This window comes from Adiantum capillus-veneris, chromosome 5, assembly GCF_014529385.1.
Source record: "Adiantum capillus-veneris isolate H3 chromosome 5, ASM1452938v2, whole genome shotgun sequence".
Taxonomy (NCBI): Eukaryota; Viridiplantae; Streptophyta; class Polypodiopsida; order Polypodiales; family Pteridaceae; genus Adiantum; species Adiantum capillus-veneris.
Genome location: NC_140935.1, coordinates 52,775,695 through 52,795,949, shown reverse-complemented (window position 1 = coordinate 52,795,949; position 20,255 = coordinate 52,775,695). Strand labels below are relative to the sequence as shown.

The 20,255-nt window shown below is 46.3% G+C and overlaps 1 protein-coding gene across 3 annotated transcripts in view; it reads right to left on the bottom strand.

The window, feature by feature from the left end:
* The window catches only part of LOC147457320 (threonyl and alanyl tRNA synthetase second additional domain-containing protein), a 57,814-nt gene that overhangs the window by 8,096 nt on the left and 29,463 nt on the right, over positions 1-20,255 (bottom strand). The window contains exon 7 of one of the 3 annotated variants that reach the window (XM_086512241.1): positions 16,409-16,476. The exons of 1 other annotated variant lie outside the window; for it this stretch is intronic. In XM_086512241.1, the coding sequence (XP_086368367.1) occupies positions 16,409-16,476 (68 nt within the window). Of the gene's footprint in view, positions 1-16,408; positions 16,505-20,255 lie in introns of all 3 variants that reach the window. One more of the 3 variants, XM_086512240.1, reaches the window with a different exon arrangement.

The following is a 20,255-nucleotide window of genomic DNA, read 5'->3' as shown; positions in this document are numbered from 1 at the left end:
GCATTTGTTCTCAGCCATTAGGACCTTCTTTTCCTCGAGCGACTTGCGCACAAAAGGCTTCCTTTTCTGTTTCTTTGCCTGCGCTCCAGAAGTCCCAGCTGAATCCTTGTCTTTGGTGGCCTGTTCTGACCCCTGTGACGCATTAGGAGCCGTTTTCACAAAGGGCTTCTTAGCTGAATTTTTCTTTTGCTGCCCTCCTTTTTCACTGCTCGGAAATCCACTGTCCTCTCCTTTCAACAGGGCAAGACCAGTGTTCGCAACTTCCATAAGCTGAGTAAGGGTAGCCACTCGATTCTTTGTACAGTAATCGCGAAGCCCTTTAGGCAACCCACAACAATACTTCTCTATCTGCTCTGTCAGTGGCACAAATCTGTAGGAGGTCACTGAGAGTAATGCTTTACAAAACCTCCTATTGTACTCCAGCAAGCTCTTGCACGAAGCTGCCGTATGCTGGTGCCAATCTGTCAAGACATCGGCTTCAAATTCATTTGATAGCCAAGCAGATGCAAACATTTGCTTGAAGTAAAACCAAGTGGCGGGTGCCTGTCCTTGCATTAACAATGTCGTCCACCATGTAAGCGCATTGTCCTTTAAGAAAGTGGCAACTTTCCTGACCTTCGAGGCCTCTGTAAAATTCCCTCCCGCATAAGCTGTATCAAACTGCTGGAGGAAAGTGAGTGCCTTTGTCTTGTCCTCGAAACCACTGAAGGTACTGAACTTTACTGCTGCACCACCCTCTTTGTAAGCCTTCGGCTTCTCTAATGCCCCCAAGTTGTCATACGGGATGGTCTGCAACATGGGCACTGTACTAGGCATGATCGGCACGTGTTGGCCATTCACATTTTGCGTCAGAGGTGCGATATCTGGCTGCTGTCCAGAAAAACCAGCCATGCCAAAATGAGCCTGTGGCACCCCAAACTGGCCCTGGTTGCCGTGGAAACCTTGCTGCATGCCGATAGTACCATACATGGGGTTTGGCATGATGCCTTGCATACCCCCAAACATTGTTCCTGGCATGTACGGCTGACTTCCAGACGCATAACCAGCCATACTTTGGAACACTGATCCACCCCCGAAATACCCAGGATGTACCGTGGGTGGTGGAAAAACTGAGTGCATAGCCTGGTATCCAGCTCCCTATCCATTCAAGACAGCATGCTGGCTCTGAAAGGTGGCGGGCTGAACTGGCATAACCTGTGGAATAGGCGTTCTAGCCACCTGTTCAAGCACGGGAGGAACCTGCTTTGGAGCCCCCGACTCCGCAACATGCGAGTGTTCCCTTTCCTCCTGCGCCTCATGAAGTACCTGGGCTTGAGCTTCAACAAGCTCTGTACGCGGCGTAGGTTGCCTATTTTGATGTTGCACTGGTGGCGCTTGCAAGAATTCTATAAACCTCGGATTCTGCACCAGCTGCGAAAAGACATTCACCGCGGCAACTAACTGAGTCTTAAACGCATCATCCTCAAGTTACCCTGTCATAAAGCCCTGTACTACTGGAGGGACATTCACGTTGACAGGAGGTACAGACTGACGTGGCCGTGAGCTCTCGCCAATCTCAAAAACCATAGGAATCTCCTGCCTGTCCTTAGGAGAGGAACCCTCTTCCATAATTCCCTTCCCCTTGTCGGCCATAGTGTAATCCCCGCGTTCTTGCACTGTGTGTCTTTACCATGAACAATCCAGGCTCACTCTTTGAGGAAAAAGTGATTGATATCCCGGCAATGGAACCATGAAACCGGCCCGTAGGGCGGTAGGCGTCGGCTTTCACCCGAAATTCTTTACTTTATACACACACACAGAGCACTTAGCAAAGAGAACCTGCGACGGGAGTTAACACTTGAATACACACACGGCTCGGCAGCTAGAATGCTTCGAGCAGACGCCGACAACCTGTAGGCCCCAAAATTGGCGCCCCTTTCGGTATTTCTTTATTCTTTAGGAGGGTAAATTACAAGGTAAGGTCCTGGGAATCCTTCACGTGTATCCACCTAGATACCATTTGATTTGGCCAAATTTCGGCAGCATAACAGCCCCAAAACTTGCGCGAAACCAATTCCCCTGCTGGAACTCGCTTGCACTGTCGTATACCCTCTGATTCCTGTCCAAAAACAGTAAATTCAGCATGCTGTATTTACTGGTTTTTGCCCTGTTTTCAGCCCCAAACAGTCCCCTAACTGTCCTTTGCCAGTGGGGCACGATTCCCAATGATCCTGGCGTCCGTATGGCTGAAAAACAGTCAAATTACAGCGCATACACAGCGCTGATTTTGCACCTGTACGGTGAGGTTATGACCCTCACCAGTGCCTGCTTTGGAGCAGCAATTAGCTACTCCTATTCCTGCTCAAGGAGGCTCTTGCCTCAGCACAAAAGCATGAACCCACACAACTGTACATCAGTCAAATGAGTAGCCCTCTTGTGGGGCATCACATAACTGCACGTAGGGGAGAAAGAGAGCAGTATGTAGCGTGCGGGGCATCACTCCCGTCACCATACTGTGCATAGAGGGCAAGGTAAGCATTCCATAGCTTCTGTACCTGTTGCAATCCGCCTGTGGCTGAAAATGGCGCCCCCTTTGTTGATATGCAGCTCGTTTTTGCCTCCCAGAGTGGCAGAATCGCTCACAAGCTGACACGTCGCCCAGTTTCCGAGTTTGGGCTTTCCCTGCTAAAAATATCTCAACTGGTGCGTCAGTTGACTTCGCGGCAGAGTTGTAAAGTGTTCCCCTAGTCATACCGAAGGTAATGACGCGAACACATTTCGTGGCCCAAAATAGCAGTTCCCTAAATTTTAGGAGATGCTTCCGTTGGGCTCCCACTGGTCTTCTGACCATCTATCCTCATTGGGACCGCATCCAAAAATGCAATGTGGCCCAACTGTCGGGTACTTTTTGTTGGTAGTCCCACCTTGACTTTACGCCTTAATTGAGTTCACTTCCTAGTATCCACCAACTTGCTGAGTGCGACGGGGGGACCTATATGATCTTGCTCTGAGCCTAGACATCCTCTTACCATACGAATTCCAGTGCCGACCACTTCCCGTCTGCGGGTGAATCTACCGTTCACATTGGCCATACAATGTCCGACCGTTTGCTACTTCAAAAAGAGGGTCTCAAAATAAATAAAATAAACCCCATTGGAAAGAAACCAACAACCAAGGTTAGCAGTTGCCACATCTCTGTGACATGGTTAATAACTGCCACGTCCTCGTGACAATTAGCATCACCAAGATCCTTCATGTCAAAGCGATTCTTTAAGCTTTGCTGTAATGCATCCAACTCCGTGACATTTTAACCCGCAATAAGCATGTCATCAACATACAAAATCAGCAATAGAAGAGATCCATCACTTGCCGTTTTGATATACAAACAGTGATCAGAATTACTTCTTTTGTATCCTTGAGACCTTATGAATGTATCAAACTTGTGATACAATGCACGGGGAGACTGTTTCAAACCATACAAGCTCTTCAAGAGTCTACATACTTTCTTCTCGTGCCCCTTTGACACAAAACCTTCTGGCTGCATCATATAGATCATCTCAAGCAAATCGCCATGCAAAAACGCTGTTTTGACATCCATTTGCTTTAACTCCATATCTTCAGAAGCAACCAGGCCTAAAACAAGACGTAATGTGGCAAGCTTGACAACAGGAGAAAAAATCTCATCAAAGTCAACACCATACGTTTGCTTGTACCCTTTAGCAACCAAACGTGCCTTGTACTTAGAAGAAGCATCAGATGTGACCTTGGTCTTGTAAACCCATTTACATGGCAGAGCCTTATGCCCTTTAGGCAAATCAACCAAGTCCCATGTATGGTTTTTCTCCAAAGACTGCATTTCCGAAACCATTGCTTGGAACCATTTCTTACTGTCTTCCCGTTGCATAACCTCTTTATAGCAAGACGGCTCACCACAATCAGTAAGCATGAAATAGTCCAAAGACGGTTCATATCTATCGGGGGGCCTTGTCACTCGAGTAGACCTACGTACCCAATGATCCATAGCAGGTGGATTTTCAGCCTGTAAACCATCAAAAACAGCAGGCTGTTCAGCCGGTTGCATCGCAACAACGGGCGGTCTAGGAGCATCAACCTGTTCCCCTACCTGTGGTGCATCAATGGCAACTTGTTGGGGCTGATTTTCAGCAGCTAATGGCTGATTTTCAGCACCATTTTCAGCATGTAAAGGCTGCTGAACATTGGGCCTTCTTGGCTGTCCATATGTAACATCTTCACGAAAAACAACCCGGCGCACTTCTTCGACCTTTGTGGGCTGTTTGTGCATGCAATTCTCATTGAAGATGACTTCATTGCTGCGTATGATTTTTCGTAATGCGGGATCCCATAATCTATACCCCATTTCACCATCCTCACCATATCCTAGGAAAATGCATTTATGAGACTTTGGTTCTAGTTTGGTGCGCAGTTCACTCCGGATGTGAACATAGGCCTCACAACCAAAAACTCTTAAATGTGCATATGAGGGTGGCTTGCCATACCACACCTCCTCAGGCACCTTTCCACCCAAAGCCTTGCTAGGTGAGCGATTAATCAAGTGAATAGCTGTTTGCACAGCTTCTGCCCAAAAACCATGAGGTAATGCAACATGTGACAGCATACTCCGAACTTTTTCTTGGATAGTCCGGTTCAACCTCTCTGCAACTCCATTCTGAGAGGGATTAAAAGGAGCCGTGAGCTCTCTTTTAATACCTTTAGTAGCACAAAAGTCAATAAATGCTTTTGATACATACTCCCCCCCATTGTCTGAGCGCAAAGACCTAAGCTTCTTGTCAGTTTGATTCTCAACAAACGCAAGAAACTTCTTGAAAGTATCCAAAACATCGCTTTTAGCACGTATTCGATACACCCACACCTTACGTGTAGCATCATCGATAAACGAGACAAAATATTTCTTTCCCCCTAAGGACAACTGTGGCATTTCACATACATCGGAATGCACTAAGTCTAACCTGTCAGACTTAAAAGAAAGAGACCTTTTGTGCGGTGTTTGACTGTGCTTACCATAAATACAATGCTCACAATGAGAAAAATCAGCATACCTCAAACACGGCAAATAACCACAACGAGACAGAGTTTCCATTCCTCTTTTACTCATGTGTCCCAACCGGCCATGCCACAAAGAAACGCTTGGCTGCTCGGTTACGGCGACAACATGGTCACGCACACTAGATACATGCAAAGGATACAAAGTGTCCGATTTACAACCCTTGGGTACAATCCGGACCCCTTTACAAATTTTCCACTTGCTATCACCAAAAGTGGTGTGATAGCCTGCATCATCTAGCTGCCCTGTACTAATCAAACTCTTCTTGAGTTGTGGCACATGGCGCACTTTGTGCAAAACAAAAGTCATACCATCATCAAAGGAAAACTGGACACTGCCAATACCTGCAATGTCACATGCATAGTTGTCTCCCAAATAAACAGTGCCCTGCACCTCACCTGAGTACTGTGTAAACCAATCCCTATGAGGTGTTACATGAAAGGAAGCACCTGAATCAAGAATCCAAGTATGCATGTCCACATCAGAACCCATAGCAAGGGTATGTGCATCCACAGAAGAGGCATTGAGTACATCAGTGCTGCTGTCACTGTCACAACTACTAGCAACATTGATTTCCTCAATCAACACAGTGCTCTTCTTGGCATGTCCCTTGTCCTTTGCATCAGTTTCAGCACCCTTGTTCTTCTCTTTCTTCCACTCATAGCATTCCCGTTTATAATGCCCTTTCTTTCCACAATGATGACACACAACATCTTTCCTACGAGATTTGCTGCGTGCCCTGTCCTTACTGTCAGATTTCTCCCTCTGTTGAGACCTGCCTCTCAAGTGCAATGCATTAGAAGACCCACCTGTGGTGTTCTTCCTGTTCATCTCTTCCATCAAGAGAGAGCTCTCTACATCTGCATACTTAAGTGACGCACTTGAGTTACTAAGAGCTGTCCGGAATACATCCCAACTCTCGAGCAATGTGCATAGCAGAAAAGTAGCTTTGAACTCCTCATCAATCGTGAATTTCAGCTCTGTCAGTTGGCTGAAAATAGAATTGAATTCATTGAGGTGCACTGACATGTGCGTGCCCTCCTTCATGCGGAGATCCATAAGCTTCTTAAGCCAATACACTTTACTGGCAGCACTCTGCTGTGCATACAACTCGTCTAAACGCTTCCACATGCCCCATGCTGTCTGCTCATTCTCTACATTGAAGAGTAAATTGTCAAACACCGAAAGCATGATCGTGGAGCGAGCCAACTCGTCCACTTCTTCCCATTCTTCAACCTCCATATCAACCGGTTTCACACCCTGTAACTTAATAGGTTTCGCCTGTTTCTTCTGCAACATCACATTATAACATTGCTTCTTCCATATAGCAAAGTTATGGGCCCCTTCAAGCTTGCGAATGTGCAACAAATTGCCACTTTCATTGCTAGAAGCCATTCTGAGTGATTGCAAACACTGAAACCCTGTTTTGCCGACCTAAACACTCCCAAATGTGCGCAATCGGACAAAAAACAGCTTGCTGTTACAGAAAAACAGCGAGCAAATTTCACGCGAAATCACCCCAAAACGGCATACATTCACTGCCAAACCCTTACCAAAGGTTTCCACAAGGTGTATAAATCATTTGCTTGCTGAAATTCCCTGTTTTAGGGCAAAAATCAGACCTGTAAACACCTGTTTTGCTGAATTTTCAGAACCTCGTTGGTGGAAACACCTGTAAGATTGACCTGTGAGACTTGCCCCAATGAAATTGCATCAAATTGATCCCAAAATTGGTCAATTTCAGCAGAAATAGGCTGCTGTTCGCCAGTTTTTGAAACCCTAATTTTGAGGAAACTGTCACCGGAGGTCGATTCTACACGGTGAGAGGATCCCTTCGCGACAGAGTTGATCGAAAACGGTTGAATATCCTTCCCGCAGCGAGCAAGAACAGAATTCTGATCTGTGTTGCGAAAATGGCTCTCTTGGAAACCCTAAAGCTCTGATACCATGTGTGGGGGAGCAGGAGAGAGAGCCCACTTGCTACTCTATGCAATGAGAGTGAAGGAGAAGAGGAGAGTGACGCAGAAGAAGCTCACACAGAGAAAAACGTGAGAGAGAGAGAGCTCGTTGAGATTTTGGGAAAAGTCACGCTAGTTTTTATTTGGGCTTGACCTTTGAGTATATGAGTAAGTGACTAGGGGGCCATTCACACTTGGGCCCCCTCACTTATAAGTTAATAAGTACAAGGCACTTAGGCCTTTATTCCCTAACACAAGACACCCATCCTAGATTGACCCCCTAGTGAAGGCCTTACATGGATTCCCTCCGGGACACCACTACAATACTTGGGCAGATGGGTTGGGCTTGAAACCAAAGCAGTAGATTGATGTCTTCTCTTGAGCATTTGGAGGAAGCTTGTACATTGGAGCTCAGCACTCCTATCATTGGCGGGATCCACTGTGGTGGCCAACCAGGTGCTTTTGACTGTAATGTGGTACATTACCAAGAACTTCCTATGGTCTGGCAAAGAGGGACAGGTCGCACATGCCAATGTTGCTTGGATATGAGAAACCCTTAACAGCTTTAAGATTCCGCTTTTGAGGGCTCAAGATGGATGCCCCCCAGGACACCAATACTATAATTGGGCACCTGGGCTAGGCTTCACTTGACACCAGAGCAGCAGATTTCCACCTTCTCCAGAGCATTTGGACGAAGCTTGTGCATTGGAGCTGGGGTGGTGGGAGAATGTGGTACATTACCTCTTGCTGGATCTCTTTGAGCTCCTCCATAGAGGAGATTCAACAGCTTATTAGGAACTTTCAATGGCCTGGCACAGAGGGACTGCAACGTGTATCTGGCTTGCGTTTGTCCTAGGTGTGGACATTCTCTAGAGACTAAGACTCCATAGTCACTTCCTTTCGGGTTTCCCTCAAGCCCAGAAAATTTGGCTCCAAATACTTCGAGTGATGGCATCTCTTTTGCCACATATGACTTTCACTTGAGATGCACTCGCATGGTCAGCATGTTTGGGGCCAATCCTTGGATATGGCTAGAAGCATGGTTTGGTGGTACAAAAAAAAGGACCAATTTTTATTCTACCAATGAAAAGTGGGGACCCATTAAATTTTTGTGGTTGGGTCAAAAATTATTGGACTTCCCATTTTTGGGTTCTTCTTTCAACCCAATGATAAATCATATGATAGTTTCTCATGTGACTTGGATAAATCGTATTGCAAGGATTTGTCAAAGGTACTATTGAAAGGACACTCCTTTTTGTACCACCAAACCATGCTTTTCCCATATGAGACACCATAATAGCTTCAAGATTCGATTGTTGGCAAGTTGATCTCAGCAGTGCTCCTTGCCTGATTTCTCGATAGTAGCTTGGACAAGTGAAAGACTGCAGATGTGAGCTTTACAGTAGCCTTGGCCAATGGTTTGTATGGTGGGCCCACTACTTTAGAGTGTTTGAGGGAAGACCTAAGCATCTAGCATTAGCAGTACGTGCTTTTTGGTTGGAGCTCATACATACGCTTTGAGACCAGCATGACATAATTCAGGGTAGCTCCACCAATGTAGAGAGACAGCACAAGGCTTTCATAGAGTTGTGGCAGACAAGGCCTTTCTTCACAGTGAGCCTAGAAATCTACGGCATTTACGGCCCCCTACATGGTTCTCCCATTTTGTGATCTAGCTGTTATAAATACATTTGTTCAGCAAGGCATGCAAAAAGAAAAAAAGAAAAAGTTGGATCCCTTCTTCTTACTAGGAAGCCTTGGTCGCTTTCACCTTCGTTTTGAGTTTTAACAGAGGTTTGACCACTACCTTCTAGTGCCAAAAAATTGTGTTCATCGGTAGAACCTTCATGCGTTTGCATAACATGGATCTCTAGAGTAGATAAGAAGATGCACCATGAGAAGGTCAATTTTCGCTTGCCTAGCCCTATCTTGAAATTCGACAGGATCTAATCGCGCCTCCGACTACGCTACATGGCCGTCCTCCTACCTCCTCATCTTTGACTTCCTCTTCCAGTCCCTCTTCCACATACTCGTACTCCTCAAATGAATCATGATGACCATGAGTTGCTGCAAAATTCAGATCAGACTCTTCATAGGAGAAGAATCAACTGGTTTTCTGATACCATTAAAACCCACAAGTCGCCTAGCAAGGTGGCAAAACAGGACACCACCACCACCACAAACAAACAAACTAGAAAACAATGAACTGTGATGAAAGAGAACACAAGAAACAAGACACAGTGGGGTAGAGTTTTCCCCTTTGATACATTGGCCCCAAAACGGTCCCCTGCAGCAGTACTTTTTATTCGCTCAGAGTTATGTTGGTTACAACTGCCATTCAGAACCCACTCGCCATCTGAGTGCTACGGCTCACCCCGGGCAACATATATATAGGCACTTGGCCCCTTGCTTTACAGAGAGCTCAAAAGCTCGAAAGTCAACTGCTTCCATATACTTGTTGCCACCAAAAGCTCTCAAAAGGCAACGCTTTCAAAAACTAACGTCTAGAAAGTAGTCCCAGCGTAAATCATGCCACGTCAGTAGCGTCAGGGGCCACATCAACTGCATCCACACACCCACATTTTGCAACGAAAAGCACAGCGCCTTTTGCGGGTTACTTTCAACGAGGGGTCCTACCTCACATGCTCAAAACAAACATACAAAATTGAAAGAGTAAACATCTCTGTAGTAACAATTATATTTGATATCATACCATAACATCTGTACATACATAGCAGACACAAGACAGAGTACCGTCGGCTCAGTACACCCAAAATGTCAAAGACAGAATGGTTGACTCTATTCTCAATCTGTGTGGATGTACGACAAAGGCGTGGAGTGGCTCCCCTCTTGGGCAGCAAGCACTGTGTGAGACTCGACTGAATCAGCTTGAACTCTTGGAGAGATCGTTGTCAATCCAAAATAAAGCTCTAACAACTGAGGAGTACATTCCAAGTCCTCCTCCATCCACTTCACACCAAGAGCAAGGTAGTTCCCGAACTTGACCAAGAATACATCTTTGATCTTCTATGAGATCTCTAAGGGTCCATAGTATCTCATACTTAGGGTGGGTTCAGACTAGGCGGCGGAAGAAAACTGCAAAGGGGCGTCAATGCTCCATGGCGAAAGTTGATTGGTTGAAGTTGAGGCACTCTTCCGCCGGGCCATCCATTTTTCTTCCGACCCCCCCGCCCCTCTCCCCCCTCGGAAGAGTTGATGGCATCTCTCAGCCCCCTTCACTTTTTCACTGTTCCTCCTCCACATTGTTCACACTAGGCAGCAGCAGATTTGCAAAAACTTCTTTCTTCCGCCAGTTCAGTCTGAACCCAGCCTTAGCTTTGGATAAAGCATCTTTCTCAATCTCACCCCCTCAAACTTTTTCTTTTGGGGCAAAGAAAAGATCTTTCCGTTAGTTAATAGACTGCCCAAAGGCTACAAAAAAACCTCTATGAGAGAGGGCTACATCAGAAACATGGGGAGACTCTCCCAGTGACGAAAGAAAGTATGTACAATGAGGGCTACATCACGAGATGGGAGGAGGAAAGAGCCATACTAGTGGCCGGTAGTGCCTTCTACCCACGCCCTGAACCATGATGAAGAAAGGCCCCAAGTGCCAAAGTCGCAAGAAAGCCTCTCGGCGCTCCCACATGTTGTCGGAGCAGCCCTGAAGTCTTTCAAACTGACCCCTGAGTGTATGAACCAGTTCCAGCCAAATGTCACGAGCAGTCTCTGCCGGTGGGATAGGGCGAGCATCAAAGATGCGAAAGCAGCGGACCCACCAGATGAACCAAAGTTGTCACGTGACACATCCAACCCTATGTGTCCGTGGACAAGCTACAGCCTCATCAGGGTTCAGTCAATCCAATCAGTCTAGATTTAGAAGTGATCTGGCACTTTTGTGAGTCTATTCGTAGACCGTGCATGCCCAATCACTTAGTGTAGATGCATATCCTCTGGTTGCACACAACATGATCATCAGTATTCCCATCAGAATCCATCAGATTCCATAAGGGGAATTTTCCAGTGCATTTAGCCTATTTTACCTATTTTTTACATTTTTCACTTATTATTTTTAAGTGACTTTTGTTGGAAAGTAGGTAGGGCAAATTGAGTAAGTTTGTATATAAGCAAACTAGAGCTAGCACTATTTGGCAGAAGAGGCAACAGGAGCCAAGCTCAGCAAGCAACTTCTCAACAAGACCTTGGCAGTTTCCCCCACCAAGCAAGAAGAACTTCAGCCCCTAGCGTTTTCCTTCCACAAGCCAAGCCTTGCGTTTTCCCATCAAGGTACTCATCGCCAGAACCAAGCCCCAATGCCTAGCGTTTTTGCATCAACATCCTCGCCAACAAAAGACCTTCCCTAGCGTTTTTGGGAACTCAGCATTCCTAGCGTTTTTGCAGAGATATGCAGCCCTAGCGTTTTTGAAGACCTCAGCCTTTACAGATTTCAGACATCGCCATATTCAGCAGCAGAAAGACCAACAGATTCAGCCCTAACGAGTAGCAGATTTAGCCCGGTAAGAACCTCAATTTTCAGCCCTTAAGAACCTCTGTTTTCAGCCCTAAACCTGCAGATTTTCAACAATAAAGACCCACAAAAACAGCCCCCCAAATCAGCGTTTTTGGATTGTAGCAGATTTCAGCCCATAGCGTTTTTGGATAGCAGTAGAAAGATTGTAGATTTCAGCCCTTAGGTCGACTTCGTCATCACCGTCGTAGTCGTCAACATAGTCTAGACTTGCATCAGTCTCATGCATCACCATTGTACCAGATTGTGCAATCATAAGTAGACCGCTCTCGTCGACGAGTGGGGCCTTCGGAGGAGGGTTTTACAACGTCTCTGGTGTCGTATCTCTCTTCTCTCTCAATCTCTCAGTCTCATACACTAGTGTCCATTCACTTTGTTTGTGATCATAGCATTCTCTCATTAAGAACGGAAGGCTCTCCCTTCCATAAGCACAAAAGGAACCTTGAGCACAGTTCGGAGCACTCATCTTGAGCAAAGCGCAAACATTCATTCCGTTGCACCTTACAAAAGTGTTAGGCGGAAGACGAGCTCCCAACACCACTCTCTATCACTACACCACTCCTGGGGGATGAGCTCTGTGGTGGCAGGCTCGAGTGTAGGTCGACCCCCCTGAATCACTATCATCCTGTTGGTAGAAGCCAACTCAAAATGGAGCGCAAGGCCCGTGAGAGTGGACCGTGCTGCAACACCCCCAGCGTGCTGTCGAGCTGTGGAGAGGGCTTGCATCAGCCGAAGAACCCGAAGCCAAACCTGCTATGCCAAGGGACAGTCCCACATACAGTGACGCTTACTCTCTAGTGGAAGGCCACATGCTGCCGGGAAGCCGCTATGTACCAACCAACTCCCAACTATTGTAGCCCTGTGAGCAACTAGCCACTGAAACATAGTAACCCCCCTCCACTGTCTGATGTCCCACAACCGCTCCTAGAAGCCTGACAAGAACTCAGCTGTGAGACCCTCCTCCAGCCAGTGAAGTGTTGCAGCTCGGCGAGCCTCGCTCCGTGCTGCAAGTATGTGTCGCCCCAAGCAAGCTGTGTATTGGAAAAAAGGAGTCCCTAAGGATTTTCGACTGAGAAGAAAGGATCCCGCAAGAACCACTCACCCAGGTCCCACTGCATTCATACCAAAGGGTGGCTCTCCCAAGCCCAAAGCCACCAGTATCCTAAATCAAGATCTGCTAGGTCACGATCTATGACATAAGTCCCTCCACAGATGCCCACAACTTGGATCCTCTGAAAACAGCTGTCTGCAGCCTGTGGTGCCTCTACTCAGACTCCGTGTAGACGACCCTCTCCGTGAACCTCGAAAAACATGTGGGGTACCGACTCCGAGCAAGCCTAAACTACAATGAGAACCTCCTAACGCATGAAGGACCCCATCCATCTGGGAGCTGCTACCTCAAGAGGGGTATGCCACTTAGCAGGTATAGCCTCTGTAATATCCTGACACATGCTCCCTCATGCCTTGTAATTGGATGCTTTGTACCTCCTCGGGAAGGCCTGAAAACTGTAGCCAGTCGTCGAGAGTGTGGGCTGGACCCTCTGCCATGGGATCCCAAGAAACATGAGGCATGCTACCGACCAAAAGGCCTCTTTGTGTGCTAGCCATGGGGTTCCAAACAAGAGGCTGCCTCAAGCGCTCCTCCATGCAAGTGGGCTGGTGCTGCTCCAGGCCCCTCCTCAGCTACTCCTAGGACCTAAGCAAGCTCACAGCAAATCGGTCCTCCCAGCTCCTGCTCAGGCCAAGAGGGCACATCTCTCTAAAAATCCACCTAATCAAGCCACCCATATGAGGGTCTCGAGCACAAATCCGGTGTAGCAAAAGCTCCTTCCAGGGGCCCCTCCCTTGGAAGAAGTCCTCTAACCACAAGCTTCCCAAGGACGGCTCTGCACTGTCGTGCTGGGGACACTTTGGCCCGGGCTGAGTGTCACATCTTGACCACAAAAAATTCATGATCAGCCTCTCTAGCTGGCTGATGCAGGAACTCGAAAAGATCCAGCAAGACGTGATGTATCACATAGTAGCCAAAAGCAGTTGGTTGGCCACTACAACTCTGCCAACTAGAGAGAGCCGTGCCGAGCTCCAATGAAGAAGCTTCCTTTTAATGGAGAGGAGGGGACCCAGATAACGTACAGAAGTCCCTGGGAAGATCCGCATGAAGCCCTCTCCCGGCGACCAATCAAGCGTAGGAGCACAGTCAACCCAGAAAGCCACAGTCTTCCTCTAGTTCATCAGTGCCCCTAATGCACAACAAAACACCTCAAGAGCCTGCTCACACTTGTGCAAATCGGCCTCATGGCCCTCCAAGTACAGGCTTGAGTCGGTAGCAAACTCGGCATCTAGCAACTCGTCTCCCCTAATAGGGATGTCAGGTGACACATCCAACCCTATGTGTCCGTGGTGGACAAGCTACAGCATGATCAGGGTTAAGTCAGTCCAGTCAGTCTAGATTTAGAAGTGATCTGGCACTTTTGTGAGTCTATTTGTAGACCGTGCATGCCCAGTCACTTAGTATAGATGCATATCCTCTGGTTGCACACAGCATGATCATAAGCATTCCCATCAGAATCCATTAGAATCAGTTAGGGGATTTTCCAGTACATTTAGCCTATTTTTCCGATTTTTGACATTTTTCACTTATTATTTTTAAGAGTAGGTAGGGCAATTTTGCTAAGAAAATATAGAAGCAAACCAAAGTTAGCACTAAATGGCAGAAGCGACAGCAGGAGCACATGCTCAACAGGCACCTTCTCAACAGGACCCCAAAGGCTTCTAGCGTTTTTGCTCCACAGCAACTTGGCTAGCGTTTTTGGACAAGACACCACAGATCAGCCAACGTTCTGCATTTGCAGAGCCACGGCAACAAGACCACAACAGATCAACCTAGCGTTTTTGCATCTGCAGAATCCCGGCGATAGAAACACCATTTTCAGCCCTAGCGTTTTTGCATCTGCCAGCAACCTCAGCGTTTTGCAGATCTATCGCGACAGAATCAGCAACAAGACCAGCGTTTTCAGTTTTCAGCCTTTAGTACCCGCAGATCAAGTCACGAACCTCGCAGATCTCACCTTCCCGCAGCAGTTCCTCGCCACACGGTCAGTTTCCGCAAGGTTTACAGTTTCAGCCCGGAAAACGCAGATTTCAGCATCTGCGTTTTCAGAGCGTCGTCGTCGCATCGTTGCCACCGACATCGCCACCGACATAGAGTCAGAATTCAGCAAATAGAAGATTTGCAGATTTCAGCCCATAGCGTTTTTGGACAGCAGTAGAAAGATTGCAGATTTCAGCCCTTAGGTCGACTTCGTCGTCATCGTCGACATAGCCTAGACTTGCATCAGTCTCATGCATACCATTTGTATCAGATTGTGCAATCATAAGTAGACCATTCTCGCCGACGAGAGTGGGGCCTTCGGAGGAGGGTTTTACAACGTCTCTGGTGTCGTATCTCTCTCTCTCTCTATCTCTCAGTCTCATACACTTGGACGCACAGTGTCCATTCACTTTGTTTGTGACCATAGCATTCTCTCATTAAGAACGGAAGGCTCTACCTTCCATAAGAACAAAAGGAACCTCGAGCACAGTTCGGAGCACTCATCTTGAGCAAAGCGCAAACAATCATTCCGCTACACCTAACAAGGGAGCTCTAGACCACGCGAACCAACCTCCTGTCAAGTCAGAAATCTGCCCATCACCTCAGCATAGCAGAGAAAGAGAAAGGGAGTAAGAGGGCAACCCTTTCTAACCAAGCACGTGAGCATAAAGTGTTCCCCTCTTCCCCCTGCCAAAAGCACCTGGCTATGCGAACATCTGTAGAAAGTTGACACTTCTCTGATCCAAGCATCTAAAAACCCCATCCTGTGCAGAAAGCCACAGTCTTCCTCCAGTTGATCAATGCCCCTAATGCACAAATATGCTCTTTGCATGCATCTTGACGCTCTGACTGTGGCTCAGCTAAAAGCAACTCTCGGTAAAAGTCGGTAGCAATTGCACGCGTATTCCTAGGCTCTGAAGCAACTGACCCATCTGGTCTCCTCAACTAGCTAACACTGGTGCACACATGGCGAGGCCCCACTGACTCAAACGAACTCCCTAGTAACTCTCTCGCCCACTTGGGTCCACTAAGATGCCTGCCGATGAAAGGCAAACTCATGGCGTCTCTCCTCAATGGTGATGAGCTCCTTTCGAGCCTGTTGCATCTACTCTTCAAACCAAGGAATGTCCGAGTGGCACTCCAGCATCCGTTGTATGGAAGCAATGCCCTGTCTAAGATGCTACTCCTCCTCCTTGGCTGCAGCCAAGCGATCTGCAGCCTCCTGGAGGAAGAAGTGACTAAGCTCAACAAGTCCAGTAGCCACTCTACTAGCAGAAGTGCCCTGAGTGCCCAAGCTCTCGGTCCAAAGTGTCACCACCCGCTCTCTGAGCTCTGTATCCAAAAGAATCCTGTTGGAGATGCGTAGCATCGCACTCCCACTCCTATGTCTATCTGTCAGTAAGAATCACTCGCGCATGATCTGAAAATATGGTTCCTGCTAAAATGCAAACAAATCCTCCCATGTCACAGATTTGTTTGATATATGAGAGAGTATGTGTCTGCAAGCGTGTATACGTGTACGTGTGTGTGTGAGTGTATGTGTGTGTGCGCGCATGCGCGCACGCGCGTCACATTGGGCTGGATAACCTCTCTCTGCTTAGAAATCTGTGAGTTATTACCGTATTAATTTCTTTTTTTGTGGGTGCACAAGCTTGCACAAACATTTAGCAATAGAGACATTGTGCAAAAAAAAAAAGGAGACACTGAAAAAAAAAAAAAAAAAAAAAGTACTTGATCTCTACATTGTCAATATAGAAGATATCTTTTACCTTAACTTTTCCAATGCAAGAAATATCAGCAACATGGGTGCCCCCACATGGACAGCCAAAATTCTCACCTAGACAAACAATTCGTGGTTTATCCTCCTATCAGCCAAAAGAAAAGTCAACTGGTTAAGTTTTTTAAAGGAGATGTACTGAAAATAGATGTCACTTTATATCTCAGTTTTCATCTAAAATAAAGACAGTGTCATGCATGATAGCAACTCTTGAAACATACTGTTCTAGAACTCGACAAGTAAGAGCCAAGACTTTGTAAATCAGTTAAGGTAATCGAGTCAAGCCTTCAACATACCCAAAGCGCATTACTGCTAATAGAAGCAAGAAATTTATAGCTGCAGATTTCAAGACAAAGATAGGGGGAATGCCCCACGAAATTCAAGAAAATAGAAAACCAGGGTGAGGTAGTCTTGGAAATCCACTCAGCAAGACTTCATCACCGCAACCACCAGGCTCAAAGAAACAAGGCTCCTCTTTGATGATGCTACAAGTGATCTCCTGGAAACTATCTGCTTTAAAGATCCCTCGGATCATTGCTCTCTCTACGGATGGGCAACCAGAAACAGCAAGCTTAGGACAAGTTTCCTCAATTTGAGGCTTTGGAGCAGATCACGCAGGAACTAGAAACAATCACGGCCCTACATAAGGCAAAGGCTTACACCTAGTGCAGTACGTGTCACACAACAAGCCATCCTCCCCAGAGTTGCCCGTAACGCATGTACTGCCACTCTTCTATGAGGCGAGTGGCCACCATGACAAAAATTGCTACTTTTTGAAAGGGTTTCACCCAACATCTAGCTGAGCCTATGCACCCACCTGCTGCTACAACAATGGGGGATTGACATTGCTTTGAGGATGGGCTGATGGGGGTGTGGCTAACAGAGTGGGTAGATGGCTGGATGGGCCATAGGGTGCAACCAGGGCCTCCGGGAAGGACGCAAGCCTCAATCTCCTAGACCCCCAAGATAGCCTTCAAATCACTATCTCTATAACTACATCGGTAGAGAATACAAGCACTACCAAGCAACATAACCGAGAAACGTTTCACGCTCGAAACCTGGTGTTTCACACCGAAACATTTCACCCTTAGCCCAGGTCTCACTGAAATCTCTAACCAAAACGCCAATTTTGTGTATGTATAGAATTATGTACACACATAATAGGAGCAATGTATATGTGCACACATTTTTGCCTAATCTTTCAAAAAAGATACATAATCATATATCAATGTCGGTTACAATTTAAAACAATTCTCTTATCACATGTGATGAGAGAAACGAAACGAAATGTTATATTAACATCTTCAAAAGGCCAAAATGACCTATGAGAGAGAGAGAGAGAGAGAGAGAGAGAGAGAGAGAGAGAGAGAGAGAGAGAGAAAATGAAATGAAATGAAATGTTATATTAACGTCTTCAAAAGGCCAGAATGACCTATGAGACCAAACTGATACAAAAGTGGTGAATCTGTTACAATGTCTGGGTACCTTAGTACTAAAGTACTAAGTGTGAAAAGTGTGAAAGTGTGAAAATAAATGTGAAAAAACTAAATACAAAGTATTAAATAAACTTCTTAGGAGCATTCTGGGTGTCTAGCTAGAATGCTTCTAATCCTTTGTTGTAGTCTCCTCCGGTGGAGTGTGCTTCTGCATGTCGGTCGTGGTCGTCTCGATTTCCTAAGCTCAATCGCCCTGTCAATGAGGGTGCCTTTGGTATGAATGTGGGTACTCCTTTGTGCTGGCTGCTGGCCTCTTGCTTCTCCTTCCACTCTTGCTTCTCTCGATCCGAAGAAATCTGTGATCTGCCTCTGAGGCTGTAGTGCTCTTTGTCTTCTCATTAGATTATCCATGTGCCGATGTAGTTCCAGTAGGTACAAGCCTAAGCATCTTTGATCTTGGTATTGCATGACTCTATCTAGAGGTCCAAATCCTTCTTTAAATAGGCAATGGAAATGCCCACGTATCTCATAGTATACGGTGCAATGGCATATGTAGTGTAATTCTGTCTCCGGCTCCATTCCACATAACTTGCAAATTCTGCTCTCAGGTGGGATTCCCCTAAATCTGCCAAATTCAATTTCCAGCTGGTGTGAGGATGTACGAATCTGACCACTAGCACATGTCAAACCATGAGACAGGTGGGTATCCATGTAGCTCGGGCGAATCACAAATCCATCTTCAGATAGCTGTAGGAAGTTTTCTTTGTAGTTGGCCATCTTCGTGTCCAATTCTTGTGTAGGGTCTACCAATGTCCTCTTAGTATCCAACTGTATAAGATCCTGACGGATGATTTTATTAATCTCCGTTCGTGTAATTGCCAGTGATGGAGCCTCAAGAGAATATTGGAAGGGGGGTAATCTTTCCATACTGAACCCGTGTCTCTGAAACCACGAGGACAGTTGCGCATACCAGCATGATGTATCCCCTTTCATTGCTAATTGTCGAGAGGATTCGAGGGCCAGTCTAGTATATCGGCAATTATTTGTATCCCACAAACCATGTATAAAGGACATTGATCTGGTAAGAGCTTCAATTCTATCGGAAGGGCAGCTATTTCCGCTCGGGTAATCACGTGTGGTACGGAGGCCTTGGCTCTAATCATTCGGGAAATCATAGATACCAAAGGTCTCTCCATTGACTTCCAATTATCCTGATCCACATATGATCCCCAAATCTGGACCCCATAAAGCATAGCCGAAGCCACCACAGTATCAAAGAGCCAAAGTTTTGTTTGTGGTTCCTGAAACTGCACTTGTGAACACATCCTCTCCAACCCTCCCAAGGCCGCAAAGGCTCTGGACAATCTAGCATCCGCTGCTTTCTTAAGAGTAAACTTCGGTCCTGCAAATACCACACCAAGGTATGTGTATGCATCTGTGTAGAGTATCCTGGCCATATGCAAATGTAGGTGCCGATCTCCGAACCCACTGTGGTGTGGTGTTAAACACCATAACTTTAGTTTTACCCAAGTTTACCGACAGTCCACTGTCCTCCGCGAATTTATGTAATGCATCTAGCTGCCTCTGCATTCCATCTGGTGATTCTGCTATCAATACAATATCATCTGCATACAACAACAAAGGGATCCATGACCCTGCAAGTTGAGCACCTCTACAAGAGAGAGAGAGAGAGAGAGAGAGAGAGAGAAGAAGAAGAAGAAGAACGATGCAATTCTTTGCGATGGAACTCTTCCATTGTCGACATAGGTTGAGGAGAGACCTTCCAAATGATCTCCATCCAAGAAGGATGACTGAAATTGCAAGAAAAGTGTTGAAAAACAGTGATATAATGAATTGTTTTGATGAAAAAACAGCTCCATATACGTAGATAAGTGGCATAGGATGATGAAAAGAGGCTCCCCAAGCTAGATATGGTTATGAAAAGCTTCAAAGTGCATAAAAATTCTGCAAAAACAGAGTTTTCAGTCCCCCAAAAATGCCCTAGAAGCTCAAACTCACAAATTTTCTTATAGATAAGGACCATAACACTTGCCCTCTAAAATTTTAAAGTACTCAGCATGCTGCTCTTTTGTCGATTTGGGCCCTGTGGATATCTTCTTCTGATTCTTCTTTTCCTTGGAACACTCTTACCGGGTTGAGGCAGACTCACTTGTCCGTAGGATAGGTCAATGAGCCAGCATGCATACCAAAACCTTCCTTTGCATGTCCCATAAGCCTCTGAATGGATTGTGACTTTTGCTTCGAGCAGAACCGTCGAATCCCTTTTGGTTGTTCACAACAAAACTGCTCAATCTGCTACTTTAAGGTGATCCTCCCAAAAGAGGACACTCGCAAAAAGGTATCCCCAAACCTCTGGCATTAGGCAACTAAAGTGTCTTCCTT